This window comes from Vulpes lagopus, chromosome 7 (genome assembly GCF_018345385.1).
Source record: "Vulpes lagopus strain Blue_001 chromosome 7, ASM1834538v1, whole genome shotgun sequence".
NCBI classification, from domain to species: Eukaryota; Metazoa; Chordata; class Mammalia; order Carnivora; family Canidae; genus Vulpes; species Vulpes lagopus.
Window position 1 is genome coordinate 54,911,000 of NC_054830.1, and position 21,979 is coordinate 54,932,978.

General features: G+C 51.8%; 1 protein-coding gene across 9 annotated transcripts in view; it reads left to right on the forward strand.

The window, feature by feature from the left end:
- The window catches only part of IQSEC1 (IQ motif and Sec7 domain ArfGEF 1), a 377,994-nt gene that overhangs the window by 269,674 nt on the left and 86,341 nt on the right, over window positions 1-21,979 (forward strand). Inside the window, exon 1 of one of the 9 annotated variants that reach the window (XM_041761611.1) lies at window positions 14,698-14,814. The exons of 6 other annotated variants lie outside the window; for them this stretch is intronic. Coding sequence is in view for 1 of the 3 variants with exons in the window: in XM_041761603.1 (XP_041617537.1) it covers window positions 21,634-21,770 (137 nt within the window). In the remaining 2 variants the exon portion in view is untranslated. Of the gene's footprint in view, window positions 1-14,697; window positions 14,815-15,328; window positions 15,403-21,583; window positions 21,771-21,979 lie in introns of those variants that run through there. 2 more of the 9 variants (XM_041761612.1, XM_041761603.1) reach the window with 2 other exon arrangements.

Here is a 21,979-nt window from a genome sequence, read left to right on the forward strand (position 1 = left end):
CAAATATAAGACAAGTGAGAAATTGTCCAGTTCAGACTTTAAATCCCAACCCCCAACCCCAACCCCCACCCCGAGGGCAGGCACCTGGCCACCCAGCCCTGTGTCTGCTCATCAGGCTTCAGGTTCAAGAAATGTACTTGGTAAAAAAAAAAAAAAAAAAAAAAAAAAAAAAAAAAAAGAAAGAAAAGAAAAGAAAGAAATGTACTTGGTAACTTAAAACCAAATTTTGAAGTTGTCAAATCTCACTTGATCCAAGGTATTCATTTCTTAAATGAGGTGGCGAGACCAAGCTTTTTGAAAAGAAAAAAGAAAAAACTAGTGAACTGTACCCCAGTGATACAGCTAGAGAGTGGAAGGAGGCCAGAGGTAGGTGCCATCGACATTTCGGAGTGGTAGAGGGATATGGAGAGGAGGTTTCTGGGGAAGGTGACCCCTGAGCCAGGCCTGGAGTGTGATAGGAACCGGCCAAGTAGAGAGTAGGGGAGAATTTGGGTGGAACCTGTAGGTTTAGCATCTGAGGTGTGTTTGGGGAAGAGCCATGGTCTTGGGTGGCATGAAGTCTGGGAAGGATGAAGATCAGGGTTGAGGCCCAAATGGAAGGCAGCTGGGGCCAAGAGCCCAGAAGGCTAACTCAGTGGACACAGAGGAGCCCTCGGGGGGTTTTAAGCAGGGAGGCCGTATTAACCAGCACTCTTTCGGTTGCACCTGATAAAAACAAACAACAAAAATAGATAGTCTCAAGCCAAAAGCTGAATTTATTGTCTTCTATTTGTGTCACAGTAAGGACTTCAGATACAGTGTGATTCAGCGGCTCAAACTCTATCTCCAAACACTTTTTCTCCACATCTTTTTCTCTTTTTCATCTCTCCTGACTTTTTTTTCAGGAAGCCTGTCTCTGGTTGTGGTGGCTCCAGCAGCCCCAGGTTTACAGTAGTCTTGTAGCTGCTGACACCAACAGAAACAGTGGCAACAAAACTCCCAGAAGAGACTCTCAGGGGTCCAGCTTGTGTCATGTGCCTATCCCTGGACCCGCCACTCCAGTGAGGGGGTGAAATAGTATAGAGTTAGGGATCAACCGGCTGACATGAACTAAATTCCCCAGAGAACATCAGGATGCCTCACCTGGAGTGAGGAGGAGGCTGGGCAGGCAGAAGCATCCAGCATTCACCACTGGGAGCTGAGAAGACCTGCCAGGCGCTGCACTAGGTGACCTGGTGTGTGGCAACTCTTTGTGTCGGCCCTGTAAGATAGAGTTTCTTATGATCCCTGTTGTGCAGATGAGAAAATCGAGGCTTAGGGATGTAGAGTGGCTTGCCCAAGGTCACACCATTAGCAAATGGCCTCAGACCCCAAATCTGCTGGACCCAAAAGCCCAGGTTCTTAAGCATCTGCTCCACTGCCTTGGAGGCACCAGATCCAATTTCGAAGAGAGTGCCCTGGGAGCTTGAATGGAGGACAGAGTGGAGGGTAAAGACCAGAGGCAGAGGATGGGGCAGGATGCTGGTGCCACACAGAGGGGAAGGGAAGGGGCCCTGAGAGATAGAGGTGCGGTGTGTCCCAATGCACTATCAGCCCTAGCTTTCGTTGTTTTCTTATGTAGATAAAGAACTTGATCTAATCAGCAGTATGTATGTATGCATACACACAGGCACACACATAAGTGTGCTAATTATTTTGCTTCCTGGTTTCTGTTTCGAGCAATCTTAATAGGAGGATGCAAGGTTCGAGGGTCCTGGGCCTGGGGGCTGGACTTCTGTTCATGCTATGGGCACAGGGGCATTTCCTGGGGAATTTCCGGAGGAAGTGGTCAAAAGGTTGTAACCACCCATCTGGCTCAGGGCCAGGGTGGGATGGGGAAACAGCCATTCCTCACTTCCCTTTTCAGCCCTAAGGCATCCCAGGCAGGAGTCCTGCCCCCCTGATGACATCACTCACATCAGAGATCATTCTGCCCACACTCTCATTGCTCAAAGGGAAGACCGAGGCAGTGGGGCGCAGCACACCTTAACTTTGTCACCTCCATGTGGGGAAGTCTGGTAGCCTGAGTACCCAGCCTAGATGGGCTACTGCTTTGCTGTATGACCTGGGGCAAGTCACAGAGGTGCTCTGGACCTCAGTTTTCTATCTGTAGAATGGATCTGTAATTACCTTCCAGACTGAACAAATGAACAAAGCTTGGAAATGTACCTGGGCCAGAGCCTGGCAGGTGTCAGTCGACGTTGGCTGTTAGTTACAGTTTGTCCCTTTGCAAAGCGAGCTCTCCTTTGTGCAGCTGTAGATCCTAAGAAAGCTGGGCCCAAGGCCCAGGTTTCTTTCTTTCTTTTTTTTTTTTTCTCTAAAGATTTATTTATTTGAGAGAGAGAGAGCCTGATCACACGAGCCCGAGTGTGAGGGAGGGAGGCTCGCAGAGGGAGAGCTGGGGAGAGAATCTCAAGCAGACTCCCCACTGAGCTCTGATCCCAGGACCCTGAGCTCATGACCTGAGCCAAAACCAAGAGTCAGGTGTTCAACCTGACTGAGCCACCCAGGTGCCCCAAGACCCAGCTTCCTATGTATCAGCTGTGCAGCCCTGGGCAGTCACTTCACTTCTCTGGGCCTCAGTTGCCTTATCTAGAAAATGGCTTACTAATCACCACCTCAGGGATCTCTGAGAAGATTAATAGAACGCCCAGCCCCCAGGATGGGATTTTCTGATGTGTCTCCTTCCCACTGGGCAGTCAGACATCTTTCCTCCCCCATGGCTCCTCTTCCTGCCCTGGGAGTGTACCAAGTGAGTTATTCTATGAATAAATCATTCTGCTAGTGTCTACTGAGCACCCACTATCTGCCAAGTACTGCTGAAAGCGGTGAGGAAGTCAAACAAAGATCCCCTCCCCCTGGAGCTACCTGGGGCAGAGAGACAGGAAATAAGCAAACAACTGAAGAAGATACTTGCAGACATGGCAGTGGAGAAGATAAATGGGTTGGTGTGGGGGAGAAAGACGTGGTGGAGGCCACTTCAGTTGGATGGTCAGGTACCAGAGGGCATTAGAGGAGGAGGGCACCAAAGGACGAGGAGGCGGCCAATAGAGATGGGGGATGGGCCTGCTGATAGAAGGAGATGCAGAGTGGACAGCCACCAGGGAATCCAGACTCAAAGGAGAGAGGGGCTGGGCCTTTGAGCACCCCCTCCCAGGGAAGGGGGTCTCGGTGGGCCTGTGTGAGAGCCTGCGGGTTGCTGTTGGGGAATATTCCATATCACTCGTTAAGCGTTTGCTGGAGGCAGGGCCAGCTGAGACCCACCTGTGAATGATGATGGGGGGATGAGGATGGGGGAGGGAGGACGTGTCCAGCAGCCTGGTGGTCACATGCCACCTCTCCCGCTTGGCCTTGGAGCCTCAGACGGAGGGTGCAGGTGGTGATGGTAGTGAGGATCCACAGGGACAGGCAGCTGGGTTCAGCCCCAAGCTTCAGAACCTCTAAGAAGCATATAAGTAACCATATTTCACCTTCAAGTACAGACACAACCCCAGCCCAGACTTCTCTGTGCCCAAGACAGGCCATTGCCCCCTCGCTGCAGCCCTGGCCTCTCTAGAGAGACAGAAACACAGATAAGCACATCAGCTGTTGTTCAAGGAGCATGGGCGTGCACCGGGCACCGTCGGGCTCTTTCCACAGATCTTGTCGTCATCTGGTGTGTTGTGTTGTCACGGCGGGCTTTTCAGCGCTAGGAGGGTCTATGGGACGTGAATGAGAGGTGGTATGGGAAGACTTTGTAGCTGGACTCTATGATGACTTTGCATAGGAAACATGGACTTCTTTCTGTCAAAAAAAAAAGAAAAAATCTAGTGCTGAAATCCTAAAGATGTCTGTCCCTAAAACATCCTGCCCTGGTTTGGGTGCTGTCGAAGCTGGCTCGTTCGTGGGTATAAAAAGCAGGTGGTGGCCGTGGCACACTGAAGTCCCCCGGCTGAAGGGGAGACACACCAATGAACCCAAAGGGGGGGGGGTCTGTTTTTCTGCAGCACTCGCAACAGCCCCACTTCATGGAGGGAGAAACTGATAGTGAGGTCAAGTCCCTTGGCTGAGTTCATTCAGTCATGTCACGGGTGGGGATGTGAACCCAGGCTGGCAGGACCCAGAGCTCGCAAGAGTTCCACAACATGCATTCCCGTTCTGTCCACCTCAGCAGTGAGAGTAGAGGTGCTCATGGAGGGATCAGCACCTTCCTGGCCCACCGGAAAGGGCTGGATGTGTACAGAAGTGTGGTGTCCCTGCTCTCTCCCATGGCTTCTCAGCGGTGGCAGCATAGAAAGCCAGAGCTAAAAGGCCTCTAAGAAACCAGCAAGCCATTGTCCCAGGGGCCAGGGGATTCTGTGAGCTCGGCCGGGCTGGGGGTGTCAAGGTAGATCCCATGGCAAGCTTAACACACCAGGAGGGACACCTGGGTGGCTCAGTCGGTTAAGCATCTGCCTTTGGCTCAGGTCATGATCCCGGGAGTCCTGGGATGGAGCCACACATCGTGCTCCCTGCTCAGTGGGGAGCCTGCTTTTCCCTCCCTCTGCCACTCCACCTGCTTGTGCTCTTGCTCTCTCTTTGTCAAATAAATAAAATCTTTAAAAAACAAAAGCAAAACACACTGGAGGCTCCTGACCAAGGGTGATGGGGTAAGTGGTAGTGCCCCAGAAACAGGGAGAGATGTCTGGTCTCAGCCCCAAACTTTAGTCAAGAACTACATACCAGGGGCAGCCTAGGTGGCTCAGCGGTTTAGCGCCGCCTACAGCCCAGGGTGTGATCCTGGAGACCCTGGATCGAGTCCCACATCAGGCTCCCTGCATGGAGCCTGCTTCTCCCTCTGCCTGTGTCTCTGCCTCTCTCTCTCTCTCTGTTTCTCTCTCTCTCTCTCTGTATGTGTCTCTCATTAATAAATAAATAAAATATTTAAAAAAGAAGAAGAAGAAGAAGAACTACATAACAGGCCAGATTTCATCTGCTTGCAGATACTCCAGATAAGCAGGCCATAGTGAGCACCTTGAGACTGCAACACGGCATCCTGACACACCCTGCTGGGTGACACAGGAGTACAAAGAAAGGAGCCATGTGACCTGAGCAGGCTTCTCAGCAGCAACCATAAGGACATGCCATTCTGAATGCTGAATGTGTGTCGAGCCCTACTCTGTACTCATTTAATTCTTGCAGCAGCCCTGTTAAGTAGGAATATTCACCTTGTTTTGCAGATGGGGAAACTGAGGCAAGCCAAATCACTTGTCCACATTCCTTGCTGGCTGGAATGTGGGCTGCATCAGAACTGGGACCCAGAATTGAGCTTTCCTTTGGGAATTGGAGAGTTGACCAGTGTAGTGGGTCAGATAAGTGGAGAGGTGTTCACATGCTTCCCATGCTGGCATCTGTTGTCCTCCCCGGGGGGCAGCTGGTCCCCAGCTGGTGCCCCCACTACTCCATCATCCAGAGGGTGGATATGGCTGCTGGGCCAGTTATGGGAGAAGAGCCCCATCTGGTGCCTCTGGACAATATGTCTACTAAAGGTGCAGTCCTTTGCTGACAGTTCTTGGACCCCTGTCCCCCACCCCCCATCCTCATTGCATGAAGATATGTGATCCCTGTTTTGTGGCAGCTTCCTGCCGGCTTCCCCTTGAGTTGGGAGTTGGAGGAGTGTCTGTGGGATGTCTGTTGCCCTCAGGGTGGGGAGCCAGATAGCAGGGAAGACCAAGAAGCTGGATCTGGGAGAGGACAGGGCCTGGCAAGGGTGACTTTGGCCAAGTGTCTTCATAAATGCGCCAGGAGTGAGATGTGGCTGATCTAGATAGAAACCTTCTGCACCTGGGCTCATGCAGTCTTGCCTGTGACTAGCTGGAGCCTGCCTGACCCGCAGTGCAAACCTCGAGGCATCTCCCCAAGGTTGCCCCCCTCCGGCCCCACTCGTCTGAGTCCCCTGGGGGCCTCAGAGATTGCTCTTGGACCCTTGGGCCCCCTGCCCAGGGTCCAGGGAGTGCTGCGGGGCCATGGTTCTGCTCTTGGGGCCATGGGCTGGCCCTGAGCGGACACCCCCAGACAGTCTCACTGATGAGTGTAGTGCACCTGTTTCACTTAGCTGTGTAACAGAGCACTCAAAATGTAGTGACTTACAACAGCAAAGATTTCTTACATGCATGAGGGTGTGGGTTGGGAAATCTGGGTGGCTCAGCTGGTGTCCCAGGGCTCACTCCTTTGCTGCACTCAGCTAGAGGGCCCGCTGGGCCTGGAGGGCCCAAGGTGGCCCCACTCACATGTCTGCAGTTTGTGCTGGGGGGCCTCAGTTCCCCACTACATGGCCCCTGACCCGAGTGGGCAGCCAGTTTCTGCACATGGGGTCCCATCTGCTCCCTCCATGTGGCCCTCCAGGGGGCAACTAGCCTTCCCTCCACTGAGGTCCAAGGGCAGTGTTCCCCGAAGACGACTACGGAGCTGCAGGCCTCTTAGGGCACAGCCTTGGAACCGGCCCAACCTTCGCTTCTGCCACGTTCAATTATACAAAGAAATCACATGGCCAAGGGGAAGGGAAATAAACTCTGCTCTGGGTGGGGATGGAGGGGACAAGCCCCACGGGAGAGGGGCCTGGGCCATATTTTGTAATCAGAGTGTATGTATCATTAGGCTTTTGCTGGGTTCTTCTCTCCCAAACGTTAGGGTGAGCAAAGCAAATTCTAAAGTCGTTGTATACAAAGCCCCAAACCGGCCTGGAGAAATCACCCTCGACCTGTTGGTTGCTCATAACCTAGTTTGTATACCTGGCTTATACACCCCGCCCCACAGGGAGCTCTGTGCCCACCGGAACTGTGTGGTTCCCGAGCCAGACCAGGCGAGAGAACCCAGGCTTGCCCCGGCATGCCAGCCTTGGTGGTGAGCAGGGGCCCCCAGAGCCCTGCAGGGCGTGCAGGGGGTCCAAACCACTGCGCGCCTTTGGTGGCGCCATCCCCTGTTACTCTTAAGCCCGTAGAGCTGCACTGCCCCAGACGGGACCCACTAGCCATGTGGAGCTATTTTAAATTTTTAACGAGTTAAATAACATTTTTAAGAACTCAGTCCCCCATCCACCCTAGCCACGTTCCACGTGCTCAGTGGCCACACAGCCAGCAGGTGGAGAGCCAGGAGTCAGCCGGCCTGAGTGCGGCTCTGCCCCCTTTTGCTTAGCTGTCCTCCTCCCTGTCCACCTCTGTGGTCACGCAGGCCCTGTGCTGGCTGCTTGGGACCCCAAAGGATTTGACTGTATCCCAGTTGCCGCTCTTGATGGGGGCTCCTAGTCAGCTGGGGGCGGGAGGACTGCTAACACAGGGTGCCAGGGTGTGAGCAGGCCGGCCCAGCTGAGCATCCCTGTGGCCCCTGGCTCTGGCCCACCTTGTCCTCAGGACAGTCAGGACCCAACGTGTGCTGAGCGGGAAGCCCTGGGGCCACTCCCTCTGGCACAAGCCCCTTGCTCCCACCCTGTCCTCCTCACCATGAAGTAAGGGGGGGCTCCAGGTACACTCCCCAGGCTTTTCCAGTAAAAGCAGGATGCCTTTACATCACCAAAATGCCTGAGAAACCTCCCATCCCCATGGTTAGTATCCATGGCTGAAAAATTACAATAAGCCACTGAGAACCCATTTCAGATGAATTTGAAGTCTATGAATTTTATTCGCAACAGCTTCTATTTTGGCTGAAAGATGTTAATGTGTGAAACAGTATTTGTTTGGTCTACCAGCAGTCTTGAGTGTGCATATGGGATGTAAGATCCCCTAAAATAATTCAGGGGCTCTCGGCTTGGGAATCCCCGAAACTTCCAAGATCAGAAGGGGGGGCACCGTATGGTATCGGCATGGCCAGCACTTTGGCTAGCACCACGCTGGTTTTTGTGGTGTAGGGGAGTAATTTTCTCCCTCGACACCTCGTGTCCCCATTCCTAGTCCCCTCCACACTCACAGCCTGCAGCTACCCTCTCTACCAGCCGTTCTTCAGGTTCTGTTCCGAGCTCTACCGATCTGAGGTTAACCCAGCATTTTTTCCTGGTCCCTTTGGACTGTGGGCCCCAGTGTCCAAAAGCTGTGACCATATTTTCTATGGGGACAGAATTTGACTTCCTTATAATCCAGGGGAACAGAAATGATTCAGACACTAATCCCTGCCTTCCAGACTGGGGCAGAGCTGAGGGGTTTCCACACCCCCTTCCTCCTCCTATGGGACCCTCCCCTGATGCTAGCTGAACATCAGGGCCACAAGGGCAGGGACATTTGTGTGCGTCTGGCTCCCAGCTGATCCCTGGCAAACAGTAAGCACTCAGTTATTTGTCGGGTGAGTGAATTAATGAATTAATGCAATCTGAGGGGCATGTGGGCATGTGTCCCAACCCTGCCCTCTGGCTTCTTGCTGTCTTTTTTTGTGGGGTGGTGGGGCGGGGAAGGGGGGGGTGTTCCAGAGACATGTGATGAGCAAGGGGCCACCCCTGATGGGAGTTGTGTTCGCAACTAAATTGGTGCTTTTTCTCCCTTTAGCGTCCATGGATTTATTCTCAGGGGTCTTCAGGTTCCATGGAATAATTTTTTTTATGTGTGTGTTCTTTATAATTTCAATTTTCAGGAAGACTCACAAGAGTAATACCAAAAAATAAAATAAAATAAACATTCTCCCCTGTACCCTTCACCCAAACTCATTATTACTAACATTTCACCAAATTTTGCTCTTTCACAATATTTTCCCCCCAGAACTATTTGAGAGGTCACTGCAGACACGCAACATGATGACTTTTACTCCTGAATAATACTTCAGCGTCTGTTTCCTAAGAACAAGAACATTCTGTTACGTAAACATGGTTCAGTAACTCAATTCAAGAAGTACAACATTGACACAATACTGGGATCTAATATACAACTTATACTCACCTGTACCAGTTATCTCAGAAATGTCCTTTGTGTCAAGTTTTCTCCTAATCCAGATCTTACATTGCATTTGGTCACCACTCATTCTTTAAAGCTTTATAAAGATGTAATTGACATCCCACAAAAGTCCCTTGTTCTCAGCATACAGTTTTGTGATTATTGGAGATATTTACAGAGTTGGTATAAACGTCACAATTTTATTCTAAATTATTTCCATCACCCTGAAAAGAAGCCTCATCCCTAGTTTCCATCAAGGCTTTGTCCTGCTTCTGACAACCACAAATCGTTGGCATAATGTTTTCCAGGTTCATCCATGTTGTGGAATATAGCAGTACTTCATCCCTTTTTATGGCTGAATAATAGTCCATTGTATGGATAGACCCAGTTGATGGACATTTGGGCTGTTACCATTCTGGGGGCTATTATGAATAATTCTACTATGAATATTTGCATACAAGTTTTTTTTATGTGGACATATGTTTTCATTTCTCTTGGGTAGATATCTAGGAGTAGAATGGAGAGGTCATAGGGTAACCCTGCATTTAACTTAAGAAACACCCAGCTGTTTCCCCAAAGTGACGGCACCATTTTACATTCCCACCAGCAGTGTCAGAGGATTCTGATTTCTCTGCATCCTCACCAACACTCGTTATTGTCTGTCCTTTTGATGATATGCCATCTGAGTGGGTGTGAGGTGCTATCTCACTATGGTTTTGATTTGCATTTCTCTGATGGCTAGTGATGTTCAGCATCTTTTCATGTGCTCATTGGCCATTCCTGTATCTTCTTTGGTGAAGTACCTAATTCAAACCTTTTGCCTATTTTTTTTTTGTTGTTGTTATTATTGAGTCACAATTCTTTTTTATATTCTAAATACAAGTCTTTGTGGGGTGTTTTGCTTTGTTTTGTTTTTTGGTTATATGATTTGCAAATATTTTCTCCCAGTCTATGGTTTAATTTTTTGCTTTCTTGATGAGGTCTTTTGAAATGTAACAGTTTTTAATTTTGATAAAGTCCAATCTATTAAGTTTTTCTTGTATGCTTATGTGTTTGGTATCTAAGAAAAAAAATCTAAGATATGTTTATTTTTATTTTAAAGATTTTATTTATTTATTCATGAGAGGCACAGAAAGAGAGAGAGAGAGAGAAAGAGGCAGAGACACAGGCAGAGGGAGAAGCAGGCTCCATCCATGCAGGGAGCCTGATATGGGACTCGGTCCCAGGACTCCAGGATCACACCCTGGGCCAAAGGCAGGTGCTAAACCGCTGAGCCACCCAGGGATCCCCAAATCTAAGATATTTTTATATCTAAGAAATCATTTCATATCTAATAAATTAGACCTTGCCTAACCGTAGGTCACAGTGATTTACTCCTATGCTTTCTTTTAAGAGCTTTATAGTTTTAACTCTTACATGTAGATCGTTGATCATTTTGAGTTAGCTTTTGTGTATGATAGGAAGAGTCCAAATGCAATGCATCCTTTGCACGTAGATAAACAACTGTCCCAGTGCTATTTGTTGAAGAGACTGTTCCAGTAAGTTCTCCTCATATCTTTGTAAAAAAATCATTTGACCATGATACAATTTTTTTAAATGTCACTTATATGAAGATGACAGCTTCTTTCCATTTTAACAAAAGTATGTTCCCAACCATCTGGATGACTTTTTCTCTGAACTAACTAGATACATCAATTGTTTTTGTTTTTTTGTTTTTTTTACTGATTCATAATTTTTTTCATATTTATTTGTAATAACTCTTTATATATTGAGGAACCAAGGGAATACTATGTGCAAATAATGTCGTGAAATAGCACAGTGTGCTCAAAAGACATTAAGTATAGCTTGGCTCTGGGAGAAGCCACTGAAGATGGAGTGAGGCAGGAAGGCAGAAAGAAACCAGTTCTGATGCTAACCTGGGAAGCTTATGTAACCGAACCAAAGTGAGCTCGTTCCTTGGTGAGTCAGAAACTGTGCCAGGTTGAGTTGTCTCACAAAGAAAACTTTTCATTTGCAGCAAATAAGGAGATCACAGGAAATGGTTTCCAAAGCCCTGACTTTCTGAGAGAGGGTGAATGGGTTCCTTCAGTGTCAGGATGACTATTTAGATAGGGAAGCCCTGTTATCCTATGTAAAGGCGGGCATAAGGTGGTGCATGTGCCTTAAGGAAACAAGCCTCTATTTATGTTATGTGTTATGTAAATGAGGCTGGAGCTCCTCCTTGGGCAGAGATTTTAGTATTATAATGAGGTGAAGGTAATGGTATGTCATACCAGAGGCCACTCCTCAGTCCATCTGTGTGGGTGTGAGTTGGGGTTTTAGCTCAAAAGGTTTGAGTTGTCTGAGCCATGGATGTCTTATGAGGACAGTCGCCATCACCTAAGGAGTGGTTTTGGGTTTCGTTTGCCTGAGTTAAGAGGTAAACCGAAAAGAAGAGCTTAAGGGAAAATGTAAGACAAAGGTTAGTGGGTACAAGCACGGGAGTAAAAAATGTTAGGTCTTGGGGTCTAGCTGGTGACACTTGACTTTATTCTACAGGTCACTGGGAGCCATACAAGAGTTTCAAGCAAGGGAGGGATATAATTAAATCTGTATCGTTGAAAACTGCTTTAAAGAAGAGATATAATGGGGACGCCTGGGTGGCTCAGTGGTTGAGCATCTGCGGGGTCCGGGATCAAGTCCCACATTGGGCTCCCTGTGAGGAGCCTGACTCTCCCTCTGCCTATGTCTCTGCCTCTCTGTGTGTCTCTCATAAATAAATAAATAAATAAATAAATAAATAAATAAATAAATAAAATGAGAGAGAGAGAGAGAGAGAGAGAGATAATGGATGGAGGGAAGGGTTACAAGGGTAAACTGAGGTCAGAGAGTGCAAACCCTTGAATGTCCAGCTGAAGAATGTCAGGTTGGCTTGGTGGGCATTAGGGAGCCACAAAACATTCTGGGTGATGACCAGGGGTGAACCAGAAAGGAGGGGGTATGGAGAGCTACCTATGAAGGTGAAAGGAGCAGTACTGAAGCCAGGGCTGATCTCTGGGTAGGGCAAGAGGTTCAGTTTCCCAGCCCACAGCTTTGCCCCACGACATCTCAACCCCACATGGGTGCCCGGTGCTGTGTCATCTGTCCCCGCTCCCCAGAGTTTACCTCTAACCCAGACAGATGGGATGTTGCCAGGGGTAACCTGGAGAAGAAATATGAACCAAGAGTTTCCGGGCAGGGCACTGTGAATGGGAGAAGGAAGAAAGAACAGCATATTGGCATGCCAGGAGGGGTCTTAGAAGTCACGCAAGCTGCCATCCCCAGGGTAACTGACCCTTGGCCTCTGCTGCCATAGGTCCAAGGGTGGGGAGCCCCCTACCTCCCCAAGCAGCCATTCCATAGCTGGTTGGCTTCCCTGGGGAGAAGGTCCTGGGGCTGGCATGGCATCAGTGCCGTAAGGAGCCTTGGAACTCTTATCTCGCACTTCCAATCCACTAGATAGAGAGGACCTTGAGGCTTAGAGGGACACCATCCTGCTCCAAGGTCACGTAGGGAGTTATCCCTAGCTTGTGTCAGAGCAGGCCCCAGAAACTCCCTGCCCAGCCTCACAAACGATTATTTTTTTCAACCTACTTTTCAAAAACCAGTAGTACATGCATATAGTGAAAAAGAAAAAAAAACACACACATTTAAACAGAACATTTCAGTGAAAAGCCTGTCTCCTTTCCACCCTGGCCCCAATTCTCCATGCCATTCCTCAAGGCACCGCTGTTCCAGTTTCTTAAGCATCTTTGTCAGAGAGAATACATGTATGTGCCAGCAGGTATAGAAGACTCCTGTCTTTTTTATGTGGAAGGTAACACACCATACCCTGAACCACATCTTGCGTTTCCCACTTAGCAGGATTACCTCTGAGGGTGATCATTATCAATGCATCCCAGGACACAGTCCCAGCTTACATGTCTTCATGCCATTTCTTCATCCCCTGCTGTTGGACATCAGAGGTGCTTCTCTGTTTGCTTACGCAGAATACTACTAGCTATCCTTGTATTTTTATACTCCCAGGCTGCTTAGCTTTGCCAGATCACCCTTCAAAAAAGTGGCACCTACCTTGCACCTCACCAGACAGTGTTTGTGAGTGTGTGCATATCCCCCCACCTTCAACAACAAACGTATTACCAAATTTGTTCATTTTGGCCTACTTGATAGGTCACAAAAAATGATGAGCTTGTTATATTCTGATTTGTATTTCTTTAATATGCATTTAATTACAAGTGAGATTGAATATCTTTTCATGAACTGCTTGTTCATATCCTTTGCTCTTTTTTTTTTTTTCTAATTGGTTAGTCATCTTTTCCTATCGATTTGAAAGAGCTCTTTCTGCATGAGGAAAATTAATGTTCATCTCATTTTCTTCAATTAACTTCAGGCATATGGGCTGCAGATAATTGTTTAAGTTTACCATTTGCCTTTTTTAACTTTGTGGTATTTTTTATTCTATTCAGAAGCTTTAATTTTTACATAGTTAAATTTATCAATATTTCTTCCTTCATTTCTGGAAATAAGAATATTTATACAGTGCACTTTACACAACCTTTTTATGCAATATCGTGGTTGATCCACACAGCAGCCTTTGAGGGGAGGCAGGGTGGGGGGTTTTTATCATTAGTTTTCACTTTATAGATGAATTCAAGTGAGGCTCAGAGAGGTGATGAGACTTGCCCTGGCTGAACAGTTTCAGGAACACTTGATGTCCTCAGTTCCCTCACCTGCCTTCCAGTCAGCCAGATAACTCACTCTTGGCACTGATGACAAAAGGAGGTGGCTTTTCCAGTAGAACATTTTCAGTTATCAAAACTACAAGCATCTTTTCTTCTTTTAAAAATATTTTTGAAAAAAATTTTTTGAAATTATAAAATTAATTCATAGTTCTAAAAAAAAAAAAAAAACCTCCAACATACAGAAGAATGTAATGGGAGGTTCAGGGAGGGGACTCGTGCTTTGCCCCAAAAGACCACCCTCCTAGGGTGAACACTGGTTTGCTGTGAGGGCGAGGAAAAGCCACCAGGAGCTGGACTGTTCCTTATTCCTCTGTCACCAGTGCCTCGTATACTCTCAGAATGCCCTAGGTGCTCAATAAATGCTGCAAGACTGAGGTGGTCAGGTCCCCCATTTCGACTGCAGCTTCCTAGGCCTGTGTTCAAAGCTCAGTTCAGACGCTTAACAGTTGTGGGAGCCTGGAAAGGTGACTTACCCTCTCTGTGCTACAGTGACCTTGTCTGTGAACTTGGGATAGTAGCTTCTGCCACAAGTAAATGAAATAAGTCTCAGAGTGCTGAACAAGATGCCCAGCTCTCGGCTCTGCTCTGTCCCTTCCTGGATCTACTGTCTGCTATTGCCACCGGGCCCCAATATCCAGGGCCATGGGATATCAGAGCTGAAAATCAGGCTCTTTCCCTCCCAGAAGCCCAGAGAGGGGAAGTGCCTTGCCCAAGGGCACACAGCCCGTGGGTGGCGGGGCGGACTGAGACTCGCGTCTCCTGACTCATTACATCACTAGGCCGGCTCCTCTCGCCGGACCACTGCGGACGCGTCCCTCCCGCCTACTGTCTCGCCCCTTTCGGCCACCAGGGGGCGCTTCCTAGACCGCGGCCCGGACCGCGGCCCGCCTCGCTCCCAACTGGCGGGGGCTCCCTGCTGCCTAGGACGGAAGACGCTCGTTGTCGCTGTTGTTGTGTTTGTTTTGCTTTGCTTTGATTGGGTGCTCCAGGCTCTCAGGACCCGCCTGCTGTCCCCTGCACCCTGGGCGGTGCGCACGCGGGGCCTTGCCCCCGCCCTGCCTCTCCTGTGGATGCCGCTTCTCCCCCACGGACTGGGCCCCGCCCGGACTGTGCCGCCCCATTCTCTGTGGCAGTCGCCACACCACTGAGGCCCGTCCCAGCATCCGGTCGGTGCTGAGTCCATGTTGCAGTGGGATGAGGCGCTGCGCGGCCGCAGGCCACGAGCCTCCCCCCAGCCCGCGGGGCGCGGTCCCGAGGGGCCTGGGGCGCGGCGCCTCGGTGGGTGTGAGCAGCCCCGCCCGTGCAGCTGCGGCCCGGGAGGCTTGCGGGGGGGCGGCCTTGCCTGCGGGCTGCGGCTGCCCGTGGGAGGGGCGCGGGCCCGGGCTGGCGTGTGCAGGGGTCGGGGCGCGGGGCGGCGCCCACGCCGCAGCGCCCCCGCGCGCCCCGACCCCGCTCCGCGGCCCGGCGGCTGCAGAGCCCCCCCGGCCCGCGCGCACACCTTTCAGAGGGGGAAACTGAGGCCGGGCGCCGAGAGGCCGCAGCCCGCAGCCAAGGTCACGGCGCGCGGCGGCGGCGCGGGTGGAGGGCGGGCAGCGCTCGGGCTCGGCTCGGGCTGGGCTCGGGCTCCGGCTGCCGCGCCCCCGCCCCCCCGCGCCCCCGCCCCCGCCCCGCCGGCCCGACGCGCTGCGGCCGCGCCCGCGCTCCGCTCCCGCCGCGGGGACGGCGCGCTCGGCGGCTGCAGGCGGACCCGCGAGGTAGGAGGCGGGGGCGGGGGGGCGGGGGGCGCGGGGGTCCCTCCGCCCGGGGCTGCGGCCGCGGCTCTGCGGCTCTGCGGCTCTGCGGCTCTGCGGCTCTGCGGGCCGGCGGCCGCCCCGGGACCCGGGGAGGGAGGGGGTTCCCGGCCGCCGGGCGCCGGGGCCTGGGGCCGGGGTCACGCGCGCGCTGCGCCCCGCAGGCCTCCGAGCCGGGCTCTGCGGTCGGCTCCCGGGCGCGGGCGGGAGGACGCGGGAGACTCGGCCCCCGCGGCTCTGCGGAGCGTCCGCCCGACCCCGGGCGCTGCCGACCGCGCGGTCCTGGGGGAGGGGCGCTCAGCGCGCTCCATTTCCGCGTCTATGCAGCTGGCTGTCGCCCGGGGGCAGGGGGACTGAATCCAGGCCCCGAGGGTCGCGGGGCGAAGCGCGCCTCCCCCGCCAGCCCCCTGCGGCGCTCCCCCTTCCTCCCCGCCGCTCCCTGCCCTGCCTCCGGGCGCATAATCCCGCCGCCGGGTCCAGGGGCCGGAGCCTGAGCCTGCAGGGCGGGAGGTTGAGGCATCCCAGGAATTCGCCGGGAGCACGTAGACGCGTCCAGCGAGGGAGTGAGGAGTTTGGGCTGGACTGGGTCCAGATCCAGCCCTGCCCCTGATCCCCTGTGTGACCTTGGGCAACCCCTCCTCCTGCCACCACGTGGGCAAGAGGCTGGTCTCTATTCCAGGGGCCGCTGGGGTCAGACCCCAGGGGCCAGCAGTCTGTGTAGGCGGCAGAGCTGGAGGGCTGCGACAGCCTGGGCACTCTTTGGACCCAGTCCCAAATAGGACGGGAGGCAGCGGGGATCTGAGAACACATGGGGTCGTTTCAGGTGTCAGGACACCCTGCCCCACCTGCCAGCCTGAGATGGGTCCCTGCTGGGCCAGGGGGCTCCGGATGTCGGACCCCTGCCCTGTCCCGAGGGGCTGCTCTTGGGCACTATAGGGGCAGGGACACTTGGCATAGGGGAGTCAAGGCTGTCCCCCCACCCCCACCCCAGTGATGGGGAAACCCCCCTCCCATGTTTCTGCCAGGCAGTTGCCACTTTAAATTGGCAACCTCCCAACTGTCACAGCTGATCTGTTCCTGGAGCAAAGGGAGCAGAAAGACAGTGGGTGTCCCCTCCCCTGGGCCTGTCCACGAGATTAGGCTCATGGGGACAGCAGTCTGCTCTGCTTGGTCAGCTTTGTACATTCCACTCTGAGCATGCTCTATAATTGGGGCAAGGGGGCGGGGAGAGGAGCCCTTGTTCTGCTCTAGGAGCCCGGGGTCTGCTTGTGCACTTGGACAAGCCTCTCTGGTCAGTCCCCAGCAGACAACACACATGCTGGCCTGTGCAGCTCCCTCAGAGCAACGCTGAACTAGGTGACACAGGAATGTACCTCTGGTCCTCTCCTCTGCTGCCAGATTATGCCTGGCTCCTCCCTTGGGCTGATGAGGTGGCCGAGCTCCTGAACCCACGTATGGCCAGAGCCCAGCAATTGTGTTTGAAAGGAGAGAAGAGAAACAGCCTCACCCCCTTCCTGTCCCCCTTTCCCATACCCCCAGGCAGAAAAGATGAGCTAAGAGGTGCCCCTGTGCCACAATGCCCACAGTCCAGCCACTGAGCATCAGAGCTGGAAGGAGCATCCTAGGGCCAATCCTTTGTTAAAGCTGGAGAAACTGAGGCCAGAGAGAGGCAGAAACATGTTCAAGGTCACACAGCATCCCCCTGTCCCCAACTCTCCAGCAAACGAGCTGCTTGGGGAGCTTGGGGAGCTGCTGTCTAGGGAACACTCAGAGGACTCGGTGTTCCCGTAGAGATGCCTGCAGTGGAGGGACAAGGAAGGGGACTGGTGCCTTCCTCTGCAGGGACCTCTGGCTCCTGCAGTTTGCAAACATTAAGTAATCTTGGGTCTCATGACCAGAGTTGCCATCCTCTCTGAAGGCTGCCTAAAAGGGCCCCATGGCTGCCTGCCCTTCCAGCTGTCACTCTAACCAGCTGCCCTGCCCTGCCCACCTCATACCTGCTAGGCCCACAGCTGCGCCTTCCCCATTGTGAGGAGGGAAGTGCCAAGGCCAGGCTAGAACCTGGGACCCTTTGTGCCTCCAGCTTTCTTCCAAACCAGTGCTCGGAGGACTGGGGTGGGGGGGGTGAGCTAGCCTAAAAGAGCCCAGCCAGCCACTTTTCTTAACCAGGGTATGGTCTTGGGCACCAGGGTATGGTCTCATCACTCCTGGCTGGTGTTTCAGAATCAGGAGATAAGGAATGGGGTTGTGTGTTCCTACGAGGAATGGTTTTTTGCGTACGAGAGGCTGAGCAAAGCCCCATCATCTTGGTGAGGTCCGTGTGGACTGGGGTGTCCTGTACCCAGATCTCGTTGTTGCTGTGGTGAAGTATAACTCAAACCTGCTTTTGGGAGCAACATCTTCCCTAGAAACCTCTGTTTATACTTACTGTCTCATCGATGTCACCACTTTGGCAAAGCCTACCCTGAGTCCTGTGTCCTCCCCTCAGGGGTACTGTTGTTACCCTGAGCAGAACAACTGCCCATAGAGGCGTAGGTGAGACACCAGCCTTCAGGAATCCCCTCCTGCTCTCCGGGCCATTCAGTAGGGCTACCCCAGCACGTGCCAGCTTGAGAAGGCAGGGTGCAGGCAGCCAAGTTCTCAGTGACTCTTCGAAGAACTATGTGTAGATGGCCTTCTGATCCAGCATGATTGCAATTCAAACCCAGCGAACATTCTGTAAGCATCTGCTCCTTGCCAGACCCTGTCACGGTGCCTCTCACATATATTATCCCATCTCATCTGCAAAACCACAGACCCATCCACTAATGTGTATGAAGGTTCTAGAAGCATAATATTAGAACAATGATGTCACCCCCACAGGCCAGCAAGAATTATTTGGAATGCTGCACCCTCCCACCTACCACCTGTGACAATTGCTTCAGTTCCTTGGGACCCCTCAGGGCCTCACAGTTTGCCAGTTTTCATGCCCAGATGCTCCTAGGGAGGCATCCCTCTGGGAAGGGTTCTCAAGTAAGCAGAGTCCAGGCTGACCCACATAAATCCACGTGCCATATGTGGTGGGGATATAATGGCTTGGGCCTCACATGCTGCCTCTCTAGAAGGTAATCCTAGCCTGTGCTGTGTCCCATCCTGTTGGGATGACACAATCAAAACTGAATGCCCCAAGGCCAGAATGGTGGCTGAGGCATCTCATAGTCCGTAGTGCCGGGGGCTAATATAAGTTTTTGTTGTGCTCAACTGAGCTCGATCCAAACAAGAAACCAGCTGCCTTGGGAGGTGGTGAGTTCCCTTCACCGGAGGTAGGCAAATTGAGGCAGTAGAGAGGATTTGAATCAGTTGGTTTAGGCGCCCAAGAGCCAATGTTTTTTTTTTTTTTAATTGTTATCTGAGGGCTTGGTGAAAGCTATCAGGATGGTAATATAGGTTTGTAAAGTGCTACATGCCAGGGTGTTTTAATAAAGCCAGTTACCTGAGGGTATTCTGGGAATGTTACATTATTCAGCTCATCCAGATGCAGAGCTACGACCAGCTTTTGGACTTAGCGGGTGGGTGGGGGGCGGGGGTAGGCACTGAGGATTTGGTATGAGGTCGAGCAATATGGAAATTTTTTTTTTTTTTTGCAATATGGAAATTGAATGTCTTATGGCAAGTCCATCCATGGGCAACGCAGGGTCACTGTTGGTCACACTACCTTGGGAAGTTTGAGGGCAGAGAGCTGGACTCCCTGTTACTTTGAGCAAGTCCCTTCCCCTTCCTGGGCCAAAGGAGTTTGGAAGAGACCAGAATACACTTTGGAAGTTGTAACTGGCACCTGAAAGGGGTAGGGGTGGGAGTGGGGGGCAGGAGGGGCTGAAGCATGCAGATCCTGATACGGGGATCCTTTGGGTGGACTGGCTGAGGACCGGCCTGCCTCCAGGGCTGGGTTCAAACACCAGCTCTCAACTTCCCAGCTTCATGACCTGGGACATGCCACTAGACCTCCCTAAGCCTTAGCTTCCTACTCCTGAAGATGGGGGTGACAGTAGTGCCAGCCACCTAAGACAGTATGAAAGTGATTCTGAGAAAATGTCAATGTCATATGGTTATTTTTCATTTTCTCCTTTGGGGGATATCACAGGAGCCACTAAGTATTTCTAGGGTCTCCAAGTCCAAATAGAATTGTCAGCCCCATTCATTTATTCATTCAGCAAATATTTATGGAGCATGTACTGTGATACCACAGGAGCAAAACAGACAAAAAAGCCCTTCCCTCCAGGAGCTTTTGTTCTAGTGTCCTGAGACCCGCAATGAATAAGTAAGCAAATAAAGAAAATTTCAGAGAGTGCTAAGTGCCAAACAGAATGAGTCTGCCCCTATTGGTGTTAAAGGTTTAAAGGTGTTAAAGCCAGGTCCTGACCCCAACTTGCTGTGCAGCCTTGGACAAGTTCTTTTCTGTCTCTGATCCTCCGCGCTTATCTCCAAAATGAGAAGGTAGGATGAGTCCTTTCAGCTCAGATGTCCCATGTGGCTGCAGTGGCCATTGTGTCGAGGTGTGGCAGGTTGTGGCAGGTAGCTCTGCAGTCACAGCTATCCCCGACCCATACCACATAACTGTGCCTATTTAAATGTGAAATGTAATCTGTCACACAGGAAAGTGAAAAGCCATACATGCGGCAGCCTAGAGAAAAATCAGAGAAACATACACGCGCCTACCACCTGGGTCAAGAGACTGAGCATTGCCAGAAGCACCCTCCTCCTGACCCCGCTTTCTGCTCATCCCCAACCGTTACGCCTCAAAGATTCTCACCATTTTGACTTTTGTGATAATAATGCTCCTGTTCTTGCTCTTACCACCTAGCTGAACGACTCTTTACAGGGTTATTCTATTTTCCTTATCTCCGAGCTGTCTGTAAATAGACTCCGGCTGTAGGTATTTATTAGGGTCTGGCTTCTTTAGCTTGAAGTCCCGGCCGTGGGGGCTCATCAGCCATAAGTAGCCGCGGTGAGTCTTTATTGCTGCTGTGGAGTACTCCCTCATAGAACTGGGGCTGCAGCTTATGTGTCCAGTCCACTGTGATGGACACGTGGGTGACTTTTAGTTTGGGTCTGTCGTCCTTGAACCTGTGTCCTACTGCACATGGCATTCACTTCTCTAGCACATTACCTCTAACTGGGGCATAAAGGAGGCTGTGTGGTCATTTCCTCCTGCTCCGCTCCCTTCTCCCTGGCACCTTGTATGATCAGTCTTTGCCATTGTTGCTCACCAGGCCAGCGTGGAATGGTTTCTCGGGGTGGTGTTAATTTGCAGTTCCCTGATTGCCAGTGAGGTTGGGCCATTTTTGTCTGTGTATTGGCCATTTGGACCTCTTCTTCGGTGAAGTGCCTGGTCCAGTCTTTTGTCCATCTTGGGCTCTCTTTTTATTTTCCTCTTGATCTGGGGGGATTCTTTAGGCATTTGAGACTTGAATCTTTGATCATTTGTATACATTATAAATATCTTGCCTTTTTTACTTGTTCTGGGGTCTTGGGGTGAACATCTTCATTTCAGAGTTTTTAATTTAAGCGGTCACATTTTTCTTTTGCTTTATTTTTTTTAAGGTTTTATTTATTTGAGAGAGAGCACCAGTGGGGGGAGGGGCAGAGGGAGCCGCAGACTCCCCCTGCTGAGCAGGGGGCCCAACACAGGGCTGGATCCCAGGACCTTGGGATCATGACCTGAGCCAAAGGCAGACGCTTACCTGACTGAGCCACCTAGGCGCTCCTATCTTTCGTTTTATTATCAATGTTTTGTGTTTTAAAAAATCCTTTCATCCTCTGTCGTCATGAATATTCTTCTGTATGTTTTACATCATATCAGATCTTTAATCTACCTGAAGTTGGATCATATATAGTGTGAAATGAGGGTCCCATTCTGAGTGCGTGCGTGCATGCCCATACCCAGCACCGTTTGGTGACAGGCGTGCCCCCCCACCTCCTGCGTACCCATATCTTTCTCGGGAAGGTGGAAGGCTGGGAGGGAGGAGCCCTGGACTGGAAGAGCCAGCAGGAATGTGGCGATCGGGACAGCCCCCCAGGGCAAGGTGGCTGGGCCGGCAGCCCTCCCCCACCAGAGCAGTAGCCACTCCTGCCAAACAGGTCTGTGGGGCTGTAAGTGTCACGTGTCCCACTGGCGCTGACTAGGGCTCTGGCGGATTAAGCAGGGGCTGAGGGCTTATGACCCACGCTGGCCACTGCACAGGCCAGGGAGGGGCCGAGGGAGCTCACCTACGTGGGCCGCAGAGGAGGCCCCAGAGGCCAGCGAGGCTGCGCTGTCTGTGGCAGGAGGCCCCCACCCAGGGCGCTGGACCAAGGTAAGGGAGGGCCAAGGTGATCCTGGCCATGTCTTCCCCGCACAGCTCTGGCTTCCTCCATCTAGGAAATAAACATCCCCTCCTAAGCCCTGTGGATCTGGGTCTGTTTGAGGCAGCGAGAGGTAGAAGGTAGAGGACCTGCCAAGTCTCAGGCCACCCCACAGACCCACTCTGGCCCACACACGCTCAGGCACCCTGCCCACCTGTCT